Source organism: Hipposideros armiger, unplaced genomic scaffold, assembly GCF_001890085.2.
Source record: "Hipposideros armiger isolate ML-2016 unplaced genomic scaffold, ASM189008v1 scaffold_169, whole genome shotgun sequence".
NCBI classification, from domain to species: Eukaryota; Metazoa; Chordata; class Mammalia; order Chiroptera; family Hipposideridae; genus Hipposideros; species Hipposideros armiger.
In genome coordinates this window covers 741513-764276 of record NW_017731519.1, presented here as the reverse complement: position 1 = coordinate 764276, position 22764 = coordinate 741513, and the positions used below count along the sequence as shown (strand labels likewise).

Below are 22764 nucleotides of genomic sequence, written 5' to 3'. Positions count from 1 at the left end.
ATTAAGTGACAGGCCCATATTATTTCTACATGCCACGGGCATATCCAAACAGGAGGTTGTAAGGAACAAAAACAACATGTGGCCTACAAGGAAATGGTAGTAGCAATTAGTTCTAAATGAGCCAAAGCAAATTCGGTTTACCCCCAATTTTTTTTTTTAATGCTTTTTAAGACTATAAGAGTTAAAATGGGCAGAGCCTCCTTCTTCAAGTTTCTTTCAAACCTGAGGATATCTCTGAGCAGAATTTCTTGACAGAGCTATATTCTATTTTATGAAATCCTGAAATAGGAGGAAAAAATAGTAGTTACTTCCAATACTAGTAGGATATGTAAGATGTCAGTTGTCTGAAACAGCTTCATCCAGCAATTTTTATGCCAAATACCAAAAATATGAGTAAGCCCAAAGCTAAGGATTTTAAATTCCTAATTCATGTTTAACATTTCCAACCATGCTGGTACAAGACGGCAAGGCAAGCAAATACATCTATCCAAGCACCAACTGAAATTGGATGGAAATTTCTTTTGTGCTAAACATAAGAAAAGGAACCAGCAACAAAATTTTAATAAATTACCCAGAGGAGTAAATGAAAAGGCTAAACTTAATTAAGAGACTCTCTTATTAGTTACTGACATTTGTGTCGTTCTCCTTTAGGCCACAGGGATTTAGTAATGCAGGGTTATATACCCTCCTCTGTGACTGCTCACACAGCTAAACAGTTCCATAGATAATAGCATTTATGTGTTTAAAACAGTATAAATATGTTTATATATTATATAATATTAAGTTACTATAGTTAAAGAGAGTGTGACTATTATAAACTTGAGCAATGTTGAAGTGTGTGTGTGTGTGCGTACGTATATGTGTGTGTAAATCAAAATGGAGGAGAAATGAGAAGCTATTAGAATGCCAATTTTTCTTCATCTTTCCAAGAAAAAAGTAAATACTGTCTACATTTTAAAATCAAGGAATATAGATATTAGTATATGAAACAGAGTGGTGATAACTTAAGAACTTCATGTAAGAGGCTGCATCTTGGGAACCAGGGGGACGTCGTATATAAAGAAGGGCAGAAGAAAACCAACTCCTCGCTTTTGCCTCTCCTGTCAACAGGCTTTATTGTCCTAACATTGATACCAACATGGCCTTAGTGTCTTCAGTTTTGTTTTCTTTTCTTTAATTTTATGTGCAGAAGGCTCAGAAAGAAAACATTTTTAACAAAAAGAAAACCGCCAGTTTTCGTATTAGTTAATATATACTGCAAACATACAATTGGGTGACCTAAAACTATCTGGATAAGGTTTTCAAAATTCATAGCACAAGTCATCGTTTTTATGAAAGACATGTTCCAGGGACTCATCATTGTGGAACACTGAAGCAAACACCTCAGTAGGGTGAAAATGGGAGATTAAACATTTATAGACAGAAGAACAAAAACTAGGATTATATACAAGTAGAAGAGATGAAATTGCAAAGAATAACTAATTAAATTGTTAAGTTTCTGAGCATAAAGCTGACCAGCAATCAATGATAAAGAGGAATTTATATCATCCCTTCCCCACCACCCAAGTTTTCCTTCCCTAGTATCTGCAAGGATGCCATATAAGGTTATTTATAGTAAGATATCTGAAAAAGATTCTCCTATATTAAATAAGTAATCTTTTAGACAGAAGGCCTTGGAATACAGATTTTCAAATTTAGATCACATAACTGTGGGATATGTGAGCTGCTAATAGGGGTGATTTCCCAAATAGATTTGACTGTATACTTTAGAAGAAGGTTCAGTAAGCTTGCTTTTCAGACATTTGTTTTTTACTCTTAGTAAAGAAACGGGAATGTGAATGCTCAGAACCTTGACAAGGCAAGGCCCAACAAAACGGGGTAGCTACCTGCTCAGCTGAAAACATCTCTTACCCATTCACAGAACCAATTTTTGTTAAGTACGTTCTATGTTCTTAGCATTCTAATAGGAACCAGACACTAAGATAAATATGCCATGGAGTCTGCTGGCGGTGAGTACAAGGAACTCAGAGACTGGTTGATGGCAAAGGTGTAAAAAAAAAAAAAGGAAAAAGAAAAGAAAATTCTATGAGATTAAATGTCTAATGAGGCACAGGTTTGCTATGCATGGGGGAGAGGGAAAATAAACAGAATCCTAGTTAATTAGAAAAAGCTCAATAACAAGGCCCTTGAATTGAGTTTTGAGAGAGAAATAGCACAGAATTATGTAGGAGGTAAAAATTACAGGATTTGGCAAGCAACCGGGTACTGAGGTGACAACAAAAAAGGGTGTGGGATGACTTTTAGGGCTTTGCCTTAAGTATCATGTAGATGATTGTAGCCATTAAACCTACACAAATAGCATCCATATTTTAGAGACAAAGCACAATATCCTGGGAATAACAATGAAAAGTTTGGACTTTGGCTTTCCTTTTTTTTCTTTATTGACTCTAAATAGTTCTATTAACATGTAATTCTAGCAGACAGTCAGGCTTCAACATTGGTCAAAATTTCTGTCGATCACTAGATTCTACTCCTTTCTGCCAGAAGATACACTTAATTTTCATGAAGGAAGCTTGGGAAACAGATAATCCTGTGTTTCTCAAATGTGACCACTGAAGAACCCCAGGAGGCAGAGGGAAACGTGAATGGACCATCTAGATAGCGGTAGACTATGGAGATGCCTGTGAGCTTACAATGGTATTGACACTTTTAAGGGTTAGAAAACAAAACAAAAACAACCAAACAAAAATTAAATAAAAAAGAATATGCAGCAGAGAACTAAGTGGCCTGCAAAGCCATGGTTTGGGCCACCTACCAGATGGCCCAAACTATGATCTAGAAGATTGGAGGTCATATTTTAAGGCAGTCCTTACAAATGTGAAATTTCTTTGAAGTGTTGTTTAAGCTTAAAAATTCATGGAGGGCCGGCCGAGTGGCGCGTTGGTGAAGAGCTGGCTTAGGAAGCCAGCTCTGAGCAACAGGGCCCCGGTTCAGATCCCACATGAGGGCCAGTGACACTGCACCCTCTACAGCTAAGATGGTGAACAACAGCTCGACCTGGAGCTGGGCTGCTGTGAGTCATTGGCGACGGCGTAGGCTGCAGTGGGGCTGGCCGGCAGCTGGCGTGAGCTTTCGTGAGCTGCCGTGAGCCACCGTGAGCTGCTGTCCAATGGCCAGCGAGTGACTGCCTCACCCGGGAAGAGCACAATGATAATACCAACATGGGCCATTGAAGCGACATCCTCCACAACTAGACTGAAGAACAAAAGGACAGCAACTTGTCTGTTCCCCTTCCCTGATTCCCCAACGATGTTCCCCTTCCCCAATTCCCCAATAAAATCTTAAAAAAAAAAAAAATTCACGGAAAGCGGACATCTTGCCCCATAATGTATCAGTGTTTGTTTTGTTATTAAAAGTATGTTTTGCAATGTGCACAAAATCTTCAAATCACATGGCTGCTCTGGGCAGACAATAGTGTTTATTCTATGACTTTGGGCACCCCTAGGCCTGAGATATACAACTCTGGTTTTACCAGCAACACATATGATAATCATCTTGTTTTAACTTTTACTAGTTTTCATTTCATCGAGTGGTTTTTGTTTGACCTTGAATCCAGGTTTGGGGCCATCAACAATAATCCTTCCTATCTTGATAACAGTATACCCCAAAATATTTTTGTTTTTTGACAGAGGACTCTAAAGAAAGGAAAAGTGGAACAGCCCAGGGTGAAAATGCAATTTCTAAAATAAATTCATTTTAATGCACTCTTCAGTACAGCTTGTAGGTTATAAACTATTGTTTGAAGTGGCTGGAGACAAACTAAATAGCCTATAGTGAGGGGATATAAGTTAATTATAATAATCTACCCAAGGGAATAATATGCATCCTCTAAAGAATAAGGTCACAATGATATGGAAACTATTTTTGTTAGAGAAAAAAGCAAGACACAAAATGGTATATATAGTATAATAAAAAATGTGATTTTAAAAATTTAAATCTACTTGTAAGAAAAGAGACTATGTATAGACCAAATGTTTGCAGTCTTATTAGAAAGGGAAAACTGATTGTTTTCCCTTTCTTCCTCATTCTCACTTTCCAAATTTTCTCTACTTTCATATTCATTTTAATGCTGGGGAAAAAAATAAACAGTAATGATCATGATGATGATGTTAGATAACCAATTCGCTATGAAAACTCTTAAATATCTAAATATCATTTTCCAACAACTTCTTGTGAGACCTTTAGCTGAAGATCATTTCTTGTGTTTATGTGTGGAGAAATATATATATATATATATATATATATATATTTTTAAACAAAATCATATATATGAATCAGGTATTTATAAAACTGATAATTAAGGGAGTTGGTTCTTCCAAAAAGATCCCCAAAGACAATTAAAATATATTATGCCATGACAATCTTCTCAAAAGTATTATATAAACACCACACTTGGGAACAATACAACTACATACACTTAGATGTTCTTGTGGTGTGCTTCTGAGACTCCACCAGATATGTGCTAACACATCTCCTTGTCCCCTTTTATGGGAAAGAAAGAAAAGGAGAGGAGACACCATAAAGAACCACTGCTGGTCATTTAGCATTTCTGTGCCTCCTAAATATTAGTCTCCCCCATCTCTATGTCTACTTTCAAGCTCCAATTAATCAAGATAATATGGGGAAAGACATTGTTTGCCCCCAAATCAATTGCTTTAATGTCACCTTATTTGGTTAGCAATACACCCAATGCAAGCTTGAGTGCAAATTTAATATTCTACAAGTATCATCGAAAATTGCAAAAAAGTAATTCAATAGTTTTAAAACATAACTAATTTCATAAGTTACCTCATGGAAAATGATCAAAGGGTTACTTACTTTTTCTATAAAAATAGTCTGCTGTCTATCTCTCAGCTGAGCTGTTTTCTCTTCATTATAAGACAGGACTTTCCATGAGTAACTCCAGCCACATGTCCCACCTCTCCATCTCTCTCCCCACTTTCACCCAATGCCAAGTTGAGTAATGGCATCCTCAGTCAAACCTGCACTGACTTATCTTGACTATCTGAATGGTCACTGTGTATTTGCCTTTTGATGGTTAATCAACAAACTGGTTAATGTGACCTTAGTTGAATGAAATGGCTATATTCCCATTTCTTAGCTACCAGTTTTTGTTTTGTTTTGTTTTTTATTAAATAAAAGAATAAATTAATTCAGCAAAATTATAGGACAAAAAAACAACATATCAAAATCAGTTGTTTGTATACACTAATAATGAACAACTGGAAAAGGAAATTAAGAAAATAATTGTATTTACAGTATCACCAAAAGAATAAAATACTTAGGAATGAATCTAACTAGCCAAGGAAGTAAAAGACTTGTACACTAAAAGCTACAAAAAAATTGCTGAAAGAAACTAAGAGACACAAATAAATGGAAAGACATCCCATATTCATAGATGGGAGGACTTAATATTGTTAAGATGATAATGCCCAAAGCAATAAAGAGATTCAACATAATCCCTATCAAAATCCCAATGACATTATTTTTTTGTAGAAATAGAAAAAAAAATCATCCTAAACTTCAAACAGAATTTCAAGCGACCCCCAAATAACCAAAACAAGTTTAAAAAAGAACAAAGTCGAGGGCTCATACTTTCTGATTTCAAAACATGTTACAAATCTACAGTAATCAAAACAGGGGTACTGGCATAAAGACAGACACATAGACCAATGTAACAGAATGCAGCGTCCAAAAAAATAAATTCTCATGGTTCAATGAGCTTCAACAAAGGTGCCAAGACCTCCCAAAATGGAAAGGACAGTCTCTTCAACAAATGGTGCTAGAAAAACTAGACATCCACAAGCAAAAGAATAAAGTTTTACTCTTACACCACATATAAAAATTAACTACAAATGAATTAAAGACCTAAACATAAGACTCAAAATGATAAAACTCCTGGAAGAAAACATAAGGGAAAAGCTTCGTGACACTGTATTTGGAAAGTGATGATTTCTTAGGTATGACTTCAAAAGCACAGCCAACAAAAGAAATAAATATACAAATGGGCCTACATCAAATTTAAGAACTTTTGTTCATCAAATGATACAAACAACAGAGTGAAAGGCAACCTACAAATGGAAGAAAATATTTGTAAATTAGATATCTGATAAGGGGTTAATATCCAGAATACACAAAGAACTCTTACAGCTAAACAACAAAAAATCAAATAACCCAATTAAAAGATGAGCAAAGGGCTTTATTAGACATTTCTCCAAAGATGATATACAAATGGACAAATAAACACATGAGATGCTCTACCTCATTAATCATCAAAGAAATACAATCAAAACGACAATGAGATATCACAATCCAACCATTAGGATGTCTACTCTCAAAACAAAACAAAAACTAGACAATAACAAGTGTTGGTGGAAATATGGAGAAACTGAAACCCTTCCTTGTGCACTATTGGTGAGATTGTAAAATGGCACAACCACAATGGAAAACAGTATGGCAATCCCTCAAAAAATTAAAACTAGAATTATCATCTGATGTAGCAATCCCGTTTCTATGTATCAGGGTTGTTGGAAAAGTTATGACGTATTTTTTCTATGTTTTTCATTGCAAAAATGCATCGTGACTTTTCCAACAACCCAATATATATCCTGATACTTGAGAGCAGGATCTTCAAGAGATATTTGCCAACCCATGTTCATAGCAGCACTATTCATAACAGCCAAGAGATAGAAGCAACCCAGGGTCCATTGAGGGATAAATGAATAAACAAAATGTGGTACAGACATACAATTGAAGCCTTGGAAAGGAAGGAAATCTTGTCACATGCTTCAACAGTGTAGGGTGAATGTCTGTATACTCTCCCAATTCACATGTTCAAATCCTGATGCCCAAAGGCCTCTAAGAGGTGATTAGGTCTTGAGGGCAGGGCCCTCATGAATGCGATTAATGCCCTTATAAAGGAGGTCAGCGAGAGCTCTCTTGCCCTTTCACTATGTTAGGTCACTGCAGGAAGCTGGCAGTCTACAACCCAGAAGACAGCCTTCACCAGAACCCAACTACGCGGGTACCCTGATCTTGTTCTTCCAGCTTCCAGAACTGTGAGAATACATTTCTTTTGTTTGTAAGCTACCCAGTTTGTGGTATTTCGTTATTGCAGCCTGAATGAACTAAGACATACAACATGGATGAACCTTGAAGACATTATGCTAAATGAGATAGGCCAGTCATAAAAGGACAAATACTGTATGATTTCACTTATATGAGGTATCTAAAGTAGTCAAAGTAATCAAATTCATAGATCTAGAAGGCAGAATGATGGTTATCAGGGGGCTAGGGGAAAGGGACAAACAGGAGTTGTTTAATGGGTACAGTTTCAGTTCTGCAAGATGAAAAAATTCTGCAGATCTGTTTTGTAACTATGTGAATATACTTAACATTACTGAACTGTACACTTAAAAGTGATGAATATAGTAAATTTTATGATATATGTTTTACCAGAATAAAATTTTTTAGTAAAAATACATAAAGATATCCAAATCATTGTTTTGTTTGTTTGTTTGTTTTTGCTGAATAGGGAAAGACAAAAGAAATGAAAGGGCAGTAAATATTTCCCCTGTGTGTAGATGTGTGCATTTTCATTTCTGGTACATTCCACACATGCCAGTTCCACAGCAAAGTTTAAATGTTGAACATAAGAACCTGCATTTTCTAAAATCCAAATCAGACACTAAAACCCATCTGAAAAGCCTAGGCATTAGGGTGTTTACCTTTAGGACCCCGTTTCCAGAGAAGAACCTTGCTCATGGAAAGGCAAGAACAGCCAGTCTGTGCCAACTGGGCTCTTGACTACAAACAACTGAAATGGATGCTGGCAATTTAAATGGGAAGGGATTTATGGAGGTATCGTGCGGCACTTACAAAATCCACATTAAACTGGAAGATTTAGAGAATAGGAGGAATTTCCATGACTGGGTAGCCAAGAACACACCCAGGCCACAGCTCAGGATCAGCCTCATCAGGACACCAGCCATGGCTATGCCTGGCCCTATTGTCACTGAACACTCACTGCCACCTCCAACTGATCATGTGTTTCTGCATCATCCCCCCAAAGTTCAAATTCTGGGGTGGGAAGAACTGATTGGGGAAGCCAGGGAGCTTCCATTCAGCAGGAATTCTTCCCAATAGGCAGAATATCCAAATGCTAAAGGAGAGAGAGAAGGCAACTGTCCACATTGGTTACCAAGCTGTTTATGTCTCAAATGCCTAGTTCATTCAATTTAAAATAAAGCAATAAGTTTCTAGTCAATTCCAGGAAACAGGAGGATCTTCATGCTTACTGGATTCTGTAACTTGCAATATGGCAGTTTTCCACAGGTCATCCAACCAGAGAAGAACAAACATAAACTATCACTGGGTAAAGCAAGGTACACAGGAGCAGGTGGGATGAAGAAGGCCATGGTTAGCTGCCCTCTAATGCTTTCCTTTTGCCAAAGTCAAATTTAGTTGACCTTGATAAGAGCAGGCACTGTGCTTAAAATTCCTGCCAGAACAGACTATAAAGACAGATAGTCTGTTTGCATATACCAGCATTGCTGTTACCATGGGGCTAACACTGCTCACGCAGAGCAGATGCTATTTATTTGGCACAGTTGAATCAATATGTAAGCCTCTAGCCAGCTTCCACACAGCCTACCAGAAAAATTTTCCATAGACTCTGTAAGGTAAAGGTACACAGAGGTTTAGAAAGTCATAAAGAGATGAAAATAAAAAGAAGGAATTAACTTTATCTCATATTACAATCTTTTATTCATTCAATACACTCCTCTACTCAAAGGGTGCTGAAGATTTTTACTTTTATAACGATAGAGCAAAGATGTCTTTACCGCCTTTCTCTAAAAAAGTCAACCAAACAACAAAGCTTAAAAAAAAACAAAAACCAGAAACTCCATTTTAAAAAAATAAAACTAGGAGACAGCTAGAGCCCTGAACTATTGGAAAACTCATGACGTATTTTTTGTTTTTCATTGCAAAAATGCGTCATGACTTTTCCGACAACCCAATACAACACATGCAGGAAGTGGGTGGAGAAATGGTGAGCGACGACGTTAGAGAGCAGATGATGATCAAACCTTTGTGTCTGCAGAGGTAGCATCAACAAGGGACATGCTGCAGAGCCCCCAGAAAACATCAGGAATTGGAGGCATACGCTATTGTGAAGGTGGGGTGAATGGGCAAAGTCAGAAAACAAGGAGACTGAAAATCTATTTATATAAGCAGTAGTTAGACTCCCAGGGTGCCTCACTTTCCCCCAAGAACTAGAAGGTACACTGTTAATAAACATGGCTTCTGGGAAGGAACAAACTTATAAAACACCAGCACTGAAGAGAGTGGGGGTGAAAACAAGGATATAAAGGGAAAACGTGCATGACAGAGAGTAAGACCCCTGGTTCTCTCAACTTACAGGGCCAGAACTCTAGCAGCCAGGATGATATTCCCAAGCAAGAGACTGAAAGGCCATTCTCTAGAAAAATTAAACCATCACCTGAGAAAAGACTTACAGATACTACCATCAGTATCTGCATTGAGAATGCTGACAGGCTACCTAGTCATCCTACAGAGAAGTCCAGTGGAAAACAACATACAGGCATACATAGACACAAATGCTGCTTCTAAGTGGCTTTCTAGTGCCCCACCTCTTAAATAAACAAAAGACAAGGATCACCAGACATCTGAAGAAAGCTCATCATACTCAAGAGAGAAGACCAAAATAAAGTGAAAAAAGGAAATTAGTGGAAACAGGGACAATACTGGTAAGAGAAGAAATCTTCAAAGAAATCATATTTAATATCCCCATTGAGGTAAGATCTTGCATTCATCTCATAAAAGCAAAACATTATTAAAAAGAAAAAAATCAGAAGTAAAAAAGAGGGAGGAAAAAAGATGACATAAAAGTTACAATGAAAGGATTCAGAGGTAAGTTAAAGAAATCTCCCAGAGGGCCGGCCGAGTGGTGCGATGGTTAAGAACTCGCTTGGGATGCCAGAGGGCCCCGGTTCGGATCCCACATATGAGGGCCAGTGACGCTGCCCTCCACAGCTAATATGCTGAACAACAGCTCAACCTGGAGCTGGGCTGCCATGAGTCGCCGGCGACGGCATGGGCTGCAGTCCCTGTGGCAGTGGATTGCCATGGGCTACCGTGTGTGGCCAGCAGCCAGCGTGAGCGGCCAGCAGCCACAGTGAGCGGCCGTCCAGAAGCCGGCGACTGATCTGCCTCGCCAGAGAAGAGCGCAATGATGGTGCCAACTTGGGCCAGTGAAGCAACATCCTCCACAACTAGACTGAAGAACAAAACGACAGCAACTTGTCTGTTCCCCTTCCCCCAATTCCCCAGCACTGTTCCCATCCCCCCAATTCCCCAATAAAAAAAAAGAAAAAAAATCTTAAAAAAAAAAAAAGAAAAAAAAAAGAAATCTCCCAGACAGTACAACAAAAGTTAGAGAAGTAGACAGTATAAAAAAAGAGGTAAGAATATTAGAAAATCGATGTAAGAAGTCTGATATCCAAATTAATAGGCACCCCAGAGAAAGAAAACCAGGAAAACACGAGGGAGAAAATTTTCCAAGAAAATAATACAAATATATTTAATAACTCAATCATATAATTTTTAGATTATAAGGACCTTCTGAACACTCAGCACAGTGAATGAAAAATAGCTTATATTATAGGAATTCACCAAAAAGTTTTAGGATTCACATATGAGTAAGAAAGAGACCTTAAAAACTTGCATAGAAGAAACTGACAAAAACATACAAGAGATCGAGGACAATGGCATTAGACTTCTGAACTGCAGCACTGGACTGGATGGTAATGGAACAAAACCATCAAAATCCTTTTCAAACTATAATAGAATTCTATACCCAGCCAAACTACCACTCAACTATAAGACCAGAATAAGCCATTTTCATATCTGCAAAGTCTGAGGGACATAAAACTGCTGGATTTTTGTTTTAAGCCTTCTAACACTATTTAACAAACTTTATTTTGAACTGCACAGTTTATACATATTTTCAACTGTAACTCATTTTGGTCTTTAGGCACAACAGTATATTTTCTAGGCTCTGTAATCATAAATGGGATATGCCCTTGGTTACCACATTCTTCTGCTAATAAAATAGGAGATCATGATATAAAAAATTCCACAATATAATAACCTTTCTTCTTATATAAAAATGTACTTAAAAAGTATTTTATAAATATTCTGTGAGGATAGCTATTATTACCTCCTGCTTAAAGATGAGAAAATTAAGGCTTAAAGAGATCAGTGACTTTCCAAAGGTGTTACAGCCAACATAAAGTAGCACTAGAACTCAAATGTATCTCTAGTGCCAGGTTAAGGATTCACCTCATGACATGTATGTAAGAACAATGTTTATGGCTTTATGTTTCAGTATCTCATTCTCCTATGTATACACATAGGGAACTGTCCTTTCAAGCCACCAAAAGCACTGTTATCCCTTTTCTCCACCCCAATGACAACCCACCTATTCATTTCACCTCAAGCACCTCAGCACTGTGGCCTAGCCCCTTGTCCTTTTCCAGGCCATCCTTAAAGAACTGTACTGTAGGTCCCAAAATAAACACTGACTTATATGCTTAGAGGTCTGGCAAAAGGCAAATCCTAATTACTTATTAGAAAGAAACTTGATTTTCCCCCCTTAACCCAAGGGTTAGAAGGAAAATAAATAATTAAACAAAAGGGAATTCATCTTCTCATATGCCACATGTAGCAGAAAGGCACCTAATGCATTTTAAATGTTTGTAATGATACATTTGGCTTCCTATCATGAAAAACAAAACTTATTTATAGTCAGCTATTCGTTTTTTTATATTATAAAGGGATAAAGACTCAAGAATAATTATCCCTTCCAGTCTGCCCCCTAAAATGTATTAATCAAAAAGTGTACTTTAAAATTTAGAACACAATAAACATGCACAGAGCTTCCCTTCCCGCTCCCTTTTCGAAAGCAAACAGAGAGACAAGAAGACTGACAGGCACACAGGTGCTCACAGTCACACACACTGTCTGTGACATTGGACTCCTATCCCTCCCTCTCAGCTTCATCCTCTGTTAGACTTGGGGACATGACTAGGCACTGGGTGAAATGGTCACAGTCCTCACTGAAAAACCCACTATACTCTGAGTGACTTCGTAATTTGAGTCATGCAAAGAAATAATGTGATGACAAGCTAGCTACTTACGCCACAGTAGCGGTCATCATTAAATATCTGAGGTGGCAGAGGGTTGCCCTGAGCAGGCTTCTTTTCCGGGGGGATGTTTTTGTACATCCATTGCCTCTGTTCTTCTGACATTGTGATATCCACCTCCTCAAACTCTATCTTGTTAGCTTCCAGAAATCTAACCACATCTTGCTGCTTCTTCTTTATCTACAGAGAGAAGACAAATAAGGAGAAATGCTTATCTGAAACAATATGTAGATATATCCAAATTGAACTAGATTTGATTTCTCATTGCCAGAAGTCACTGATACAAAAAAAGAGGCAATTTACATAGGCGACAACCTCACTGTCCACTCACTGGCTATCCAGCAGAGGTTGAAGCAAGTCCTGACACAATGATTTCTTCACCTAGACTCCCGGAACTCTGGGGCACAACTCAGGTTATCTGGCAGAAATAGGCTATGTATAAGGAGAGAGAGTCATATAGTTCTCAGAGGACCATCGCTACTCCCTCCTCCCACCCAAGAAACTGACATTTACAGTCATGAAAGCTCCCTCTGCTCAAAAGTATTTGACAACCATGTATAGCCCATCAGAGATGTCAAAATCTCACTGATTCCTGGGAGCAGCAACATTTTTATTCCCCTCAGCAGCCTCTTTCAGGTATTCCACAGCTGTAGCCACTGTCATGAAAGCATCCTTTCAACAATTCACAAGAGGAAAATGTTCTCCACTTCCAAGGTGAGCGAGCATAAACAACAAGCACCATTTCACTTTGAACTTGATGTCTTAACCCGTTTCATTCCTCTGACCGCTTATGCTTCCTTACTCAGTCACTAGGGGTCAGGTGTGCTCTTGAAGAGCTGCAAACACTATGTAGCTTTCAAATGTTACCAATCTTCTTAATTTAAGGGCATACATTAACTGATGTAGATGGGGTGATAATATTCAATGTCTTAAAGACACAGCAGGTAAAACATGAGAAAGCAAGCTTGCTTTTTCTAAATGATTCTGGAAAATCTGCACAAAGAATGGCCAAAGAAAAAAATCACTGTGAGAGGTCAAGCAGCCAGAAAGACCTCTTGTCATAGAAAATAAAATGCTTGAAGAACGAACTTTCACATACCAATTGCCTCCACCAATCCCCAAAGCCATCTCCCCTCCAAAAATCTCAATGACAGGTGTCTCGGAGGTGGAAATCTGTTACCTGCCATGAACAACAAGGGTCTTATCACCCCAGGCTCAGTGAAGTCTATGAGCACAGTATGAACAAAATAAAAAGCTGACAAAATAGGACATCTTTAAGTTCAATGATATAAAATGAGAGAATTACTTTATGATTATAAATCCAAATTGATAATGGTATTATCTTAATTTCTTGAATTAAGCCATTTTTCATTTCTGGAAAAAATTAACTTTTTTCCTTCACTGATATATGTGTACAATTTCAGAAATGTTATATTATTTTGAAACTTCAGCTTGCAAAAAAGTATCATCCGCCCTACTTAATTTCCCCATACAACTGTACAAGGTAGATTTTCTTGTTCCTGAGGTCAAAGTAGTCACCTATTTTGAATAAGATCCTACTGGGTGTTCTTGTCAAGATAACCATGTCATTCTCCTATTTAAAACCCTTCTTTAGTGGGCTCCCCACTGCCCTTTGGAAGAACATACACATTTCTTAGCAAACAGTACAATGTCCTTCATGATTCAAAATGTCCTTCGACTATAAAAGCAATTCATTTGCATATTTAAAAGTTTGGAAACTGTAAAACAAACAGTAAGTTAACTACAGTCTTACTTCCCAGACTGCCACTGTCAAAATTTACTAGAGGAAAGGCTCTGGATTTAATGTCCATATATGGAGCTCTACGTATCCAGCATAATTCAAATGTTCATGAGAGTGATTAAAAATGAAATAGCTACACAAACCTTGGTTTTCCATATAACGTATGTATAAATAATATCGACCTCTACCCTTCTTTACCTCTCCATCCTACGGCCTATACACATAGATAACACACACACACACACACACACACACACACACACACACAGCATTCACTGCTGGACTATAATCCCCTACAGATCAATTGGTCTCTCCTTTCACAGGGCTGCACTAGGTAAAAATAGCTGCACCTTGTCCCTTTCGTTCAACAATATATCACAAATACTGTCCCGTCATTAAAAGTTTTCAAAAGTATGACTTTTAATATCTGCCTGGCAATTCCATCATGTACATGTATAGTTAACTATTACTCTATTGTTGGATATTTAGCACAGTTATAACTTTCACCACTAGAAATAATATCATGTAGTGAGCATCTTTACTTATAAAAGTTTTACTGTATTTGGGATACTACTTTAGGACAAAGGCTATAAATGAAACCCAGGTCAAAGGGCAGAGACATTTTTCAGGCCCCTGATAGACCCAGATTTAACTGCTTTTCAACAAGGCCACATCTGACAAAAAGTACAAAGTTCCAGTCATAAAATAAGTAAGTCCTGGGAATATAATATACAGCAGGATAACCATAATTAATAATATTATATTGTATATTTGAAAGTTGCTAAGAGAGTAGATTTTAGAAGTTCTCATCACAAGAAAAAAAATTTGTAAGTATGTGTGGTGATGGATGATAATTAGCTTTATTGTGATGATCATTTTGCAACATATACAACTATGGAATCATTATATTGTAGCCTTGAAACTAATATAATGTTGTATGTCAACTATACCTCAGTAAAAAACAAACAAAAAAAACAAGGCCACCTCAATTTACATTCCCATTAACAATATTTGAAAGTATCCAAGTCTCATGCCTCTTCTTTCTTATAGCCAGTATCTGAAAGTTACATTGCAGAAGATTCAAGTTCAAACAATGTGAGGTGATCATTCTGCAATATATACATACATGAAATTATTATGTTTTACACCTTAAACTTATACAATGTTATATCAATTATATCTCAGTAAAACTGGATTAAAAAAAGAGAGATGGTTCAAGTCCTGGCCCGAGCTGAGCAGCTGCTGAGCTGCCAACAGGTAGGTGGCAGGATGGCTCAGCTTAAAAAAAAAAAAAAAAAGTGAGAGAAATGGTTGCTGTTCTAAAAACAAAAATCAAATGCATCATTACATACTGACAATGCTCAGGAAGCAAAAGATAGCTCCTTACTCACAATGGTGATGATTGTCAGTAGTGTAAGGAGTAAAATGTAAGTAATTATATTTCTATTTTTAAAAAGGGAAACACAGACAGACATGACCAGGTTTGTGTTTGAAAGACATCGCTTTAATACTATGCAACTTAGAAAGAATAAAGGAGAACTTCTGTATGTACTGTCAACACTGCTAGGAAAAGGTCTCTATGATTTCATATATATATATATATATATATATATATATATATGAAAAAAGCAACAACAACAAAAACAAGGAACAGAGAACTATGAGTAGATTAGGCACACTTTTCTGAAAAGAAAAGAGAAAACCAGGAACACATTCGCATGTGCTTGTATTTATGTTTTAAAAACCTCTTGAAGGTTATATAAGAAACTAGCAAAAGTGGTTGCCTAGGGACTGGGGGAATGGAAACTGGGTGATGGGAACAAAGTTGGAGCACGAGTTTTCACTCTCTACATGTGTAAACTTGAATCTTCTTTGAACAGTGTGAATGTGTCAATAGTCAAAAGATTAAATAGAATGTATTTTGAGAAAGACAGAGAGCGTCACAGCCTGGAGTGCAGCAGGAGTACAGAGCCCTAGAGACGCAGTGTTTTATATAAATCAAGTTTCCCAGCAGGACATGAAGCAGGTCACAGCATTTTGTTCCTCAGCCCCTCTGTTTCCTTACACTTATAAGAAAGGCCAGATGATTAAAACAAAATTTTAAAAAACAGCTAAAGTCACAGAAAATTAAGACTATAGCAAATCACCGAAATAAACAAAAAGGAGAAATGTAACCCAGAGAAGGTGGTTTTCAAGTGGATGTTTGTGACATTAGCCTCAGGAAGGAAGATGAGTCAGGCCACCATGCACTGCTTTTAAGATCTGCTGAGGTGAATGTGGCCTGGAACTAGGGGAGCCCAAGCTTCAGTGGCCGGGGCCAGACCGACTCCGGAAGCAGGGGCTTGGGGGACTAAGGGCCTGAGTAGAAAGGCTTCCCATGTGGCAACAGGAAGTCATCAAGGGCACTTTACGCGCTGGGCAAAAATCCAGTGTTCAAATAACAGTAACATATATAGTCATTTCCTTAACACAGGACTTTCTTCTCCCCACATTTCCACTGTTCTGAAACAAAGAGTACCTTACAACCAATATCAAAATAAATTTGGGGAGCAAATGGAAGAGAAGAATTTCTGAGGCAATAGTGGCTACCTTCACTCATGTCAATTTAGCCATGAGTGGAAGGAAGATACTGTAATTCCTGGTTTGTTTGTTTTAAACACACTTAAAAGCTAATGCAGATGTTATTTACCCAGAAGCCACCTCCCTTTCTTTCTTAATACAGAAACCTGGTTTTGTTTAGGAAAGCAATGTGCTCAGCTACCAAATTTGTTTACCCACACTCCTCTGCTGTTTGGGGCGATCATATGATACAGCTCTGGCCAATGAGATATAGGCAGATGCTCCTTGGGAAGGCCCCACATAATGAATGGAAAGACAAAGGCCATTCTGCCCTTTGTCCTCCTTCTGTCTCCCTTGCAGAAATGCAGAAGTGGTACCCAGAAGTGCAGAAAACATTTTGCAAATGTGAAAACAAACATCACATGCTAACGATGGCCAAACAGAATGGCAGGGGCCTGGATCCTTGATGACAGTTTACAGGCTTCACACCAGTCTTGTGCAGCCTACTCTAAACCTTTCTGTGTTAGACAAATAAACCCCTAATTAGTTAAGCCTCTCTTTATCAAGTTTTCTACAGTTTGCATCTAAATGCAATGCTACTTGGTTAAATTCTTAATTGCTACTTAAAATGTCTTCAGAAATACTGTAGTATGATGGATTAAAAATAAAAGCTATTACTAAACAGCAGAGCCTGGAAAATAAGTGAAATGAGTATTTGTATTTGTCACTGAATAAACACACAGGAATTTTCATTATTTTGTTTGTAAAACAACAAATTGTTGGACCTAAAACCAGAAAATATCTTCGAAAGCATGAAAGTTGCATTTCATCTTATCATTCAAACATATACCATTACACACCATCCAAAGCAATTAAGGGGAGCAGACACGGCTAAATCTTAGGGTAGCTCACAGGTAGGCAATCTACAGCCCACAGGTCAACTGTAACCCACTAACTGTTTTTGTATGGCTGACAGCCAAAAATGGTCTATATTTTTAAACGGTTGAAAAACAATCAAAACAATAATAGTGTTTTAAATAGTGTAAAAGTTATATGAAATACATATTTCAGTGTCCATCAATAAAGTTGTAGTGGAAGATAGTTATACCCCTTCATTTACATATTGTCTACGGCTGCTTTGGACCCACAATGGCAGGGCTGAGTGGTAGCAACAGAAGCAGTATGGTTCCCAAAGCCTGAGGCACTTCCTAGCTGCCCTTCACAGAAAACAATTTTTCTACCCTGGGCTCGATCCCAGATCTTCATTTCCGGCTCAGAGTTCACTTTCTCCGTGAGGCCTTCCCTAGCCGCCTGATTTTACATTTTTACCAGCCACTCGGGGACTTCGGACTCACCCGCCTTCAAGCCTTCATTTTTCACCTTAGCACTTGGCATCTGACATACTGTATGTTTTACGTATTTGTTTTTCCACCCTCCCACCCCCAAGAACATAAATCCCCCAGGGCTGGGGGTTTTGTCTGCTGGTTTGTTTGCTGCTGTATCCCCAGGGCGTAGAATGGTGTCTGGCACATAGCAGACATTCAATAAATATTTGTAATGAATAGACAGGGAGCTTACAAGTGGAAGGGCTAGTGTAACAGTGGTGCTGATTCTCATCCTTTAGGATTGAAATAATTTAAGAGTCACCTCCTCCAAGAGCCCTCTTTAACTACCTTAGCTGAAGTTCTATCTAAATTTATTAGAAGTTTATTTATCTGTTTACTTGGTTTTACGATCATCTTTCTCTCTCTCTACAATGTCAGTTCTGTAAGCATAGGGACTGGCATGCAGGAGGCCCTCAGTAAATATTAACTAAAGGGATGATTAAAAAATTATCACTCCAGTGCTGAACATCAAAGATTTCCAGGTGATGTTCAAGAGATCAAACCAAGTTGGTAATTTAATTTAGGAAACAACGCAACTGAAGTTTAGCCAAACAGAGATGTAGGCCAAACACCAATATTTCTCAATTAACGCTGAAGCTGCATGAATTTAAAATCAGTGTGTCTAGAATGCACATCTAACTGTAAATAGCCTAAATGATTCCGATGAATTTCTAGACCCTGAATGCGACAAAGGCTTTGCTTCTAACACTGACGTTGATACTGAACAAGGCTGTATGTTTAAATAAATGCTATTGTCAGTTAATTTTAAAAATTGCAAGTACATAATGTAGTATTTTATTTTGCCCAAGTGAGGGCTATTGAGAATTAAGCAAATATGCTGGTATTCCCCTGGCTCTGGCTCTAGCTGCTGTTGTAGGATTCTATCGCCCTAACCACTTCCACCAATATCTCCAGGAGCTCTGAAGCAAGCTCCTCTGATGTGCTTCAAAGGAGCCTTCTTTGCCACTGCATCAGTAAGTGCTATGGTCTTAATATGCGCCACCCATCACCACCCAAATTCATATGTTGAAACTTAACCCCCAAAGTGATGGTATTAGAAGGTAGGGCCAGTGGTTAAATTACAAGGGCAGAGCCCTCACAAATGGGATTAGTGTTCTTATAAAAGAGTCCTTGCCCCTTCCACCATGTGAGGACACAGCAAGAAGCCCCCAGTCTGCAACCGGGAAGAGGGCTTTCACCAGAACCCAACCATGCTGGCACCCAAATTTTGGGCTTCCAGCCTCCAGAACTGTTGAGAAATAAATCTCTGCTATTTATAAGCACCCCCCACATCAGTTTATGGGATTTTGTTATAGCAGCCTGGATGGACTAAGACAATAAATCTTCACCCATTTGACTCCAGACCCTATTTGACTCCAGACCCCTGCAGGACCCAGATATGCTAAGTACCCCAGTGCCTGCACCCAAGCCCTGATGATCCTCCCTCCCAGGTGCCTGGGTGATAAGCTGTCTGGGCTGGTGCTGCTGAATCTGCTGACGCAGCACGAACACTCAATGACCCAGAGCAATCTGTGAAGACACCTGTAGCTTTCAGCAGCAACCTTCTGGCTCCACAAGTCCCTAGGAATTGGATCAGAGGACAGGCTAAATAAGTTACACTGCACTTGACTTAGACTTACACCCTAGTCTGTGGCACTGACATCTAAGTAAACTTGCACTTCTCCATTCTCTCCTTATAGGATTAGTTCTTTCCCAGAAGCCTGCCAGTTAACTTACATAATTAAGCAGCCCCTGCCAGATTCCTTCTGGACGTGTCCAGTCATGTTTGAATTCCAGGTGAACATAGTTGATGCAGCACCCTGGGACCTTGGGAGTCACTAATAAATAATTTGAGTTAAGATACATTTTTTAATTAAATTGAGATTTAATATGTGAGCAATTGTGGGAAAGCAAGTTTAAAAGACAAATGCACAGATGGAGGACAAGGAAAAATTTAAAAAGAGTATATATTTTAGGATTAGACTATCCTAGTTTTAATTATGGCCCTGTCAATTGAATAGCCTTGGAGGAATTACTTAGCTTCACTCTCAAACTCAGTTTCCAAGTCTGTGAACTGAACCCAATCTTTTTTTCATCAGTTTATTGTGAGGATTAAGTAAGAAAAAAACTAAGCAATAATAGCCACTTGTTCAGTTGTTTCAAACTCATTCAAACATATTAGCTTTTATTTCTTGCCCTAGATATAGCCTTCTGCAAAAAATATAAAGTGACCTCTGGGTACTTGCAAAGGCTTTGGGTTTCGATGCAACAGTTCTTTATTTCACCTATGTTCACACTTCAAATGCACAGTTTCCTTTTTTCTGACCTGTGGTAAGGCTGATTAGGGCCTTTTATGTATTTCACATGGAAAAAGTCAAAGACAGGCAGAGGAAAGAAAAAAGAATTATATTCTCTTATAATTTGACAAAATTTACAAAGGAGAGGCTGGACGGGACTAGGAGAGGTAGATGGCCCTAAAATAATTCTTTCTTTCAACTAAAAAGGAAGGAAAGGACTGATGGTCTTTCCCTTGTCCAAGACCCCAGAAACTTTCCAGTGACTGAGTAGGGTGCCTCAAAAATATATAATTCCATGGCATATTCTTTAACTAATACCCCACTATCGGACTCACTAGGCATTATATTGTAATAAAGAGGATGCAGATAGCAAGTATTGTGGCAGACACTAGGCTGGTTACCCCAAAGCTATTCGTTACCTCTGCTGTGAAGGCTGGAAATCTAAAGCCCCAGCTTTCCCATCTACCCTTGCAGCTTGGGCAGCCATGTGACCCAGATCTGGCCCTTGATGTGAACCAAAGTCTGCTGAGTAGAGCTTCTGGACAAGGCTTTGCTCTCTTGTTGAAGCAGATGGACTAAGACGCTAAGGACCCCTGTGTCTGCCTTTCCTCCTTCCTGCTTGGAACCCAGGTGAGAGGGCTATAGGTGCAGAGGCAGCCTTTTCCATTGAGAGGCAACAAACATCAAGAAAAGGCCAACCAAGGGCCAGCCAAGTGGCGCGATGGTTAAGAACTGGCTTGGGACGCCAGAGGGCCCGGTTCGGATCCCACATATGAGGGCCAGTGACACTGCCCCTCCATAGCTAAGATGCTGAACAACAGCTCAACCTGGAGCTGGGCTGCCGTGAGTCACCGGCGACGGCGTAGGCTGCAGCCCCTGTGGCAGTGGGTTGCCATGGGCTACCGTATGTAGCCAGCAGCCAGCGTGAGTGGCCAGCAGCCGCAGTGAGCGGCCGTCCAGAAGCCAGCGACTGATCTGCCTCGCCCGGGAAGAGCACAATGATGGTGCCAACTTGGGTCAGTGAAGCAATGTCCTCCACAATTAGACTGAAGAACAAAAGGACAGCAACTTGTCTGTTCCCCTTCCCCCAATTCCCCAGCACTGTTCCCATCCCCCCAATTCCCCAATAAAAATCTTAAAAAAAAAAAAAAAAGAAAAGGCCAACCAAGAGAATCCTGGAAACACAAGCTCTGCACAAATCAGCCTCCAGGATTACCAGGAGAGACCTAACACTTGTATTCATTTAAACTCACGTTAGTCAGTCTCTCTCTTACAGAAAAACACATTCCTAACTAAAACACTCACCAACATGTTTCATTTTGTTGGGGAGTAAGGCAGGGGTGTAGAATAAGCCCCCACAAGCCATCTGCTAACTGTCAACCTTCCAATGCTATTTAACTAAACATGAGATTACACATAAAGTGCTGTGTCTCTAGTGTCCATTTCAGTTTATCTTACTTGAAAGCAAATACCAGGTTACCAAGCCAAAGATAACAATAAGAGAGGCTGTCTTGCAAGAGATTGAAACTTGAGTTTTAGGGAATCAGTGTCAGAAAGATGGATTATGAAATAAATACAGGAAAATTTTTGAAAGAACCATTATTATATGTTGTAAATGAAGCAATATAATTTTAATGATGGAAAAGCTTGTGCTTTTTTCATTTATGCTTCATTAGCACAGTCCCTGGTACATGCACTCAATATGTTTGTATTAAACATATAAACATGATTGAACTTTAATAAATACTTTTAACATCTTTTTAACCAGTCAACATTTATGGTCCTGTTTTCTTAACCAACTTTTACTGGTTTCTTTTTTCTATGTTTACAATATTAAGTCATCTTTTTAATTAAAAAAATGTTTTTTAATTGAAAAAACCCATAATCTCACCATCCTGAAGAAATTATTTTTCATATTACCTTCCAAGGATTCAACATTTGGGAACATACTTTATATAGTTGCTATCATAAAATACATATTTTGGGGTAGGATGTTGTGGTCGTGTTATAAATATTTTGTTTTTAAAATCTTCATAGTTATCTTATTGAATGCATACATTCTCTTGAGTATTTACTCTAATGTTTAGGACATTATCCTATCACTGGAAATTTAAGTGCACTCTAAAGATTTTTTTTCTTTTACAAAAAAGATAACTGCTCCGACTGTGCAGACTTTTTTCATGATGGCAAATGGTATCAGTAGTAAACTACTCAACAGATTAAAACACACAGACTCACACAGATACACACATACATTCTTTTTCTTAATTTGTCCCTTCAAGGTAAAGATGATAATTTATTGAGTAACTCTGTTGTTTACGATGTGGACCCTAAGAAGATACCTACTAAGAAGGGCTCCTGGTGGCTAACTGGGCTCAAATGAAAAGCAGAATCTAGCAGCATTTTGAAACAGGGGCCACTCAAGCAAAACACACTTCAGGGAGAAGGCTGCACTGAACTGCCTGCTTGCACTG

At 38.5% G+C, this 22764-nt stretch overlaps 1 protein-coding gene across 3 annotated transcripts in view; it reads right to left on the bottom strand.

Annotated features, from left to right (window-relative positions):
* SH3BGRL2 (SH3 domain binding glutamate rich protein like 2) overlaps positions 1-22764 on the bottom strand; it is a 55758-nt gene that overhangs the window by 10299 nt on the left and 22695 nt on the right. For 2 of the 3 annotated variants that reach the window (XM_019651932.1, XM_019651933.1), the window contains exon 2: positions 12282-12467. The exons of the other annotated variant lie outside the window; for it this stretch is intronic. In XM_019651932.1, coding sequence (XP_019507477.1) covers positions 12282-12467 — 186 coding nt within the window. The remainder of the gene's footprint in view (positions 1-12281; positions 12468-22764) is intronic. 3 annotated transcript variants of the gene reach the window in all.